Here is a 6,000-nt window from a genome sequence, read left to right on the forward strand (position 1 = left end):
GCCCTGGAGTCAGGAGTACCTGAGTTCAAATCTGGCCTCAGACACTTAATCACCTAGCTCTGTGGCCTTGGGCAAGCCACTTAACCCCATTTGCCTTGCAAAAACCTAAAAAAAAACCAAAACTGCTCAGGATTTATTAAAGAAGACTACAAATTGTACAGATTAAAAACCTTTTCTTCTCCTGGAGAAGTAAAAAGCAATTTGTAAGCTACTCAGAATAACAAAAGACTTGGGGAGGTTTGTTTGGGAGACAGAGAAAGACAAAGAGAGACAGCCTGGGAGAGCTAGCTAGCCACGAGGGGAGTTTAGTCCAGAGAACTCTGATTTTTCTTCCCTATCAGAATTGTTTTGCTCTGTATTTTCAAAATATTCTTGAAAGATTTCCATGCCCACCAGACAGAGTTTTGGAATTTTCATCACTGGAGTCCTACCTCTTTTCTCAGAACTCTTTGAAATAATATTCTCTCTCAATGTAGAATGCATGTCAAACTATTCAAGGCTTATTTCTCTTTCTCTTTCACTAACTCCAGGAGGCAGTGCCACTTTTCCTTCAGTAAGAATGAGAAGATGTAGAACAGAGTTTCCCCTTCTTAGTTCTTCTGCCTTTTGAAGAATGAAGTTATCATTAAGTCAGTAGACAAGTCAAGATAAGTTAACAGTTGCTCTACAGATGTGGAGAACTGAAGCCCCCTTTCACTACTAGAGAGTGTGGTGGTATAGCTATTCTTGGAGTCAGGAAAATATGAATTCAGATCTAATCTCTAATGCATGTTGACTGCTGGGTAAGTGTACCTCTCATTGCCTCAATAATTACAACAGTGTAAATTGCAGAGTAAGTGCTAATCTCTACTAGGAGACAGCTCCTGCCCAGAAACTCCCTAAACCTATAGAATCACAGGTCCAGATTAAAAAAAAATACAATTCTATGACATCATGTTTCTGAATTCCTTATGTATTTCCTCTCTCACCAGACAAGTGGTCTAAAGAATATTCTGATGACAAAATTGCTTCTATTTTAACTTCCATTAATCTTTTTTAGTTTTTTTAGGTCTTTTTTGGTGGGCAGGGGTGGGTTTGCAAGGCAGTGGGGTTAAGTGGCTTGCCCAAGGCTACACAGCTAGGTAATTATTAAGTGTCTGAAGCCAGATTTGAACTCAGGTACTCCTGACTCCAGACCCGGTGCTCTATCCACAGCTCTTCCTAGCCACCCCCTTTCCATTAATCTTAACCTAAATATTCTGAATCATGCTTTTCTTTCCTGGTTCCTCAATGAAACCAAAGGATAACTGTTATAGAAGAGAAAGAAAAATAATAGAACAAACTCAAGAATTCAAATTTAGTCTGGATTCATTTAATCTAAGAACAAATAGCTCAATATACTTTTTTAAAATTATATAAATATTTTATTTGTTTTCCAGTTATTTACATAATAGTTTCTACCAGTTATTTTGTTTTTGTAAAGTTTTGAATTTAACATTTTTTTCTCCTTCCCTCCTCTCCAACAGAAGGCACTCTGATATAGTCTTTACATTTGCTTCCATGATACTCATAGATCCAAATTGAATGTATTGAGAGAAGAAACAGATCCAAAAGGAAGAAAGAAAACATTGGAAATAGCAAAATTACAGAATACATATGACAACTTTTAAAAATTGAAGAGTGGGGCAGCTAGGGGGCACAATGGATAGACCGGCGCTGGAGTCAGGAATACCTGAGTTCAAAGCTAGCCTCAGACAACTTATAATTACCTAGCTGTGTGACCTAGGGCAAGTCATTTAATTGCCTTGCAAAAAACAAAAAAAGTAATTGATGTGGAATAAAAAGTGTCATTATAGTATTTAGATCATTAAATGTTAAGTTGTGAAAATTAAGGTTGTTTAACTTATTTGTTTGTATAAGTGTTTATCATATAAGACATGGTGCCTTTTTCTCTTCCAGGATGGTCTACTTGTTCTTCATTATGGCCTTGTGGTTTCTCCACTGACAATAACATGAATTCTCCAGGGCTGTTAAAAGTAAAGAAGCAAAGCAGAGTTCTCATCTCACCAAAGACTGTCATTATATATCTGGTTACCACTACTTTATATAGTATGTCTAATTTTCAGCCGTTAAAAACTATAGCATTAATAAGTAAAGCTAGAAATGATGACATGCTTTTGTTTGACCAGTGACAGTTTAAAAGGTAGTCTAAGCCTCAGGGAAAGGAAATCATTTAGAAACACTGAATTCTAAAATTCTTTATGATTTCACACTTTATCTTTGATTTGCTTGCTCTTCTCTGAAGCAAATCAGTTTGTGTTCTCTTCTAGAGCCATATCTCTTTAAAGTAGGTGGTTGGAATTCAGCTGTCAGGGATGGGATTTGATAGACAGTCATCCTTTTGGAAAAGAGATGTATACTTTTGAACTAAAGATGAAAGGCATGGCTTTATTTTTAAAACCACAGGGCAAACTTTCCAATCTTTGTGAAGACCAAAAGTATTGTTTGCATATTTCTAGTATTTTTTGAGCATGTATTTTTATACAGCAGTAATACTAAAGAAATCGTGTTTCCTCTGGAGGTGGTGAATCATTGGTTCCTTCTATATAGGCAGAATGTCTTCCCATAGGGCAGTCTTGTCCAGCACCATGTGCCTCTAGTGTAGTTTGACTTCCTTAGCACAGCTTACAAGAGGTGCCTCTTGATGTTTTTATTCTTAAGATAGTACATTTTGCAATCATGCACTGTATTTGAGTGACTTGTATGTTTTTAGATACCTCTTAACCCTGAAAGTATGATCAGGACTATAAGTAGATTTAGAATCTGCAAATAACTTGTTATTTCAATGTTTCCTTATTTTGTTGGATAAATATGTGTTTTCTCATTGTTTCTTCACCAAGTTTAAAGGATATAGTGTTTGTGAGCTCATTCACTTGCATGCTAGGCCTTAAAATTTAAAATTTAAACAATTCCTTTGCCAATAAAAATAGTTTGAGGGGTGGCTAGGTGGCATAGTAGATAAAGCACTGGCCTTGGAGTCAGGATTAACTGGGTTCAAATCCGGTCTCAGACACTTAATAATCCCTAGCTGTGTGGCCTTGGGCAAGCCACTTAATCCCATCTGCCTTGCAAAAACCTAAAAAAAAAAATAGTTTGAAATAACAAGCCTATTTACCTGAATTAATACATTACAATGCTTCCAAAAAGGTGGAAAATTATTTTGTGGTTCAGATTTTGAAACTTATTTTGAAAGTTTGTATGGCAATAGTTACAAAACTGGATAAGTCAAGGAGATGCTTTGTAAACAGTTTGTGAATTACTGTAAATGATTACATATTGTAACAGTTAAATAAAAATTTATTTTAGTCTATTTTGAAATATTAGTGTTTATTTATGAACCTTTCAAAAATGACTTACTATGTAAGTCCGTGGTGACTTAAAGTCAACTGTCACTTCTGGATCTTGTGAACAACAAAATGACAGGTTAGTCAATCTCTAATCTCATCACAACGCTTCATTCTATCTTCTTCCCCAATAAATTATATGCCAGATAGTATTACATATAAATCCTCAGAAGATGACAATTCCAACAACATAAAATCTTTTATGAATTAACACTGGGGAATTATAACAACACTTACTTAGCACCCCCTTATCCACTGACTTTATTTGACCTATAGATATATATAAGTAAATAAATCTTGTTAAAAACCTGATTCAGTGACTACCTGAACACCACCATCCCTCCATCCCACAAGAAATCAGACATTGGTTCAGCCCAGTTGGGTGAAGGAAAGGAAGAGCAGGTAAGAGGAATCAGGATAAAACAGTGTTGCTTTTTATTTGGAGCCCAGCACCTTAAACCTGCAGAGACTGCCAATATAGCTTCTACCATTCTACAGTGTCACAAACTGAGTCTTCTTGGCTATATGAAGGGGAAAAGTAGAACATTGGAACCTTTACTAACAAGGGTATGTCAGACCTAAAAGAAGGCAAAATCCCCACTGGGGTCAGTACTTTCTTCCTTCACTCCCATCCCTGCCCCCCAGGTTATTTAAGGCAGGGATTCAGGCCCAGGGAACCGTTTATGTCCCAAAGCCAAGAAAATTAAGACAGCTTTCCAACACAACCTTGGGTCTATTTTTCAGCAATGGGGGAGGAGCCAGAAAAGAGGTAACAGGAATTACTCTCAAGGCCCCTGCACACCTCCCAAAAAAGACTTAAGCACCAAAAATAGAAAAAGAAAAGACCTGAAAAACCCAAGACAAATTAACTGAGAGGATTCTAAAACCAGAAAAAGACTGCCTTAAAACTTCAATTCAGAATGCCAAAGAAGTACAGGGCAGGTCACACTGGGTAAGGTCAGCAGCAGCCCTTGGAAGCAGCTGCATCAGTGTCTGCAGCATCCTTGGGAGCTCTAAACCGCAGACAGGAATTGGCAACTGGTCAGAAAGAGAATGCTGGCACTGGATCCAGGGTCCTGATTCATCGCCCATACACAGTTCCAAGTTGCAGTCCTAGGGCAAAGAAGAGCACTGAAACTTGTAATTGCAGAGGAACAGGGGTCTATGTTCACTTATAATGTAGAAAGGAGTATGAATGGCTGTTACTTCAGGGGCCTGAGTAACAGTTCCAGAGCAAAAAGGGATGAAGGTGTAGAGAAACAAGAGCTTAGTCACAATTTGAGGACTGAGAAGATTATTGTCACTCGCAGAGTGGAGACCCTGGTCTCGCTTCCAAGGCAAAAAGAACACTAGCACTCGCAGGTATAGGAGGGCAGGGGTGCTGGTCCTAGTTTCAGGGCTAAAAGGATCACTATAATTGTGGCTTCATGGGGAACAAGGTCCCTTGGATAAAGAGCAGAGCAGAGCATCAGGAAAGTAGCGACTAATACTTCCTCTTTGTATAATACCACCTTGGAAGCACTGAAAATTTACCAACCCTCAGAACTAGCTCTGAAAAAACAAGCCCAGAAAACCTAAAGCTCCAGACAGTCCTCTTTACCCTGGGACCAGAGTCCAACTTTAACATAAAAGTTAAGTAGGCAAACAAAAAACCTGACCAAAAAACAGTTACAGTGATGCCAGGGAAGTTCAAGATTCTCAGAAGAAGAAAACTATATCAAAATAACTACTAAGATTTGGGGGCAGCTAGGTGGCACAGTGGATGGGACACCAGCCCTGGAGTCAGAAGTACCTGAGTTCAAATCCACCCTCAGACACTTAATAATTACCTAGCTGTGTGGCCTTGGGCAAGCCACTTAACCCCATTGCCTTACAAAAAAAACCTAAAAAAAAACCAAACTACAAAGACAAAAAAAAAAACCCCTATGAATTGGACAAAACTCCAACAAGAATTGTGGTTTTAAAAACATTTTAAAAATCAAATAAAGGAATTAGAGGAAAAATTATGAGGTACAAGAAAATTATGAAAACAGTTAAAAGCTTGTCAAAAGGTACAAAAGGTTAAAGAAAATAACACTTTAAAAACCAATATTGACCAAATAATAAAAGCACAAAGATACACTGAAAAGAAGACCTCCTTAAAAAGCAGAATTAGCAAAATGGAAAAAATTATACAGAAGTTCACTGCAGAAAAGAACTTGAAATATGTGTGACATGGATAACCTATATCAGATTACTTGCTATCCCGGGGGGGGTACTTAACAAAAATAAATATTGAAAATAATTATCTTTACATATAATTGGAAAAATAAATACATTTATTTTAAAAATAAAAAAGTTTAAAAAAGAAAAGAGCTACTTAAAAAATAGAATTGATTGGGTTTGTGTTTTGTCTTATGGGATTTTCTCTTTTGTTTTGATTCTTTTTTCACAACTTGACTAATATGGAAATATGATTAATATGATTTCACATTATAACCTATATCAAATTGTCTACTGTCTTGGGGAGGGGAGAGAGGGAGAAAAATTTGAAACTAAAAATCTTATAAAAGTGTATGTTGACAAGATTAAAAGGAATGTAGTAAATTGGGAAATAATTTTTTACAATATATTCTGA

General features: G+C 36.8%; 1 protein-coding gene across 1 annotated transcript in view; it reads left to right on the forward strand.

Annotated features, from left to right (window-relative positions):
- PCGF6 (polycomb group ring finger 6) overlaps positions 1–3,349 on the forward strand; it is a 28,748-nt gene extending 25,399 nt beyond the window's left edge. The window contains 1 exon segment of the mRNA XM_074233799.1: positions 1,939–3,349. Within this exon segment, the coding sequence (XP_074089900.1) occupies positions 1,939–1,995 (57 nt within the window). The 3' untranslated portion in view covers positions 1,996–3,349.
- The last annotated feature ends 2,651 nt before the right edge of the window (positions 3,350–6,000 follow it).

The sequence above is a fragment of the Macrotis lagotis genome, chromosome 4 (assembly GCF_037893015.1).
Source record: "Macrotis lagotis isolate mMagLag1 chromosome 4, bilby.v1.9.chrom.fasta, whole genome shotgun sequence".
NCBI lineage: Eukaryota > Metazoa > Chordata > Mammalia > Peramelemorphia > Peramelidae > Macrotis > Macrotis lagotis.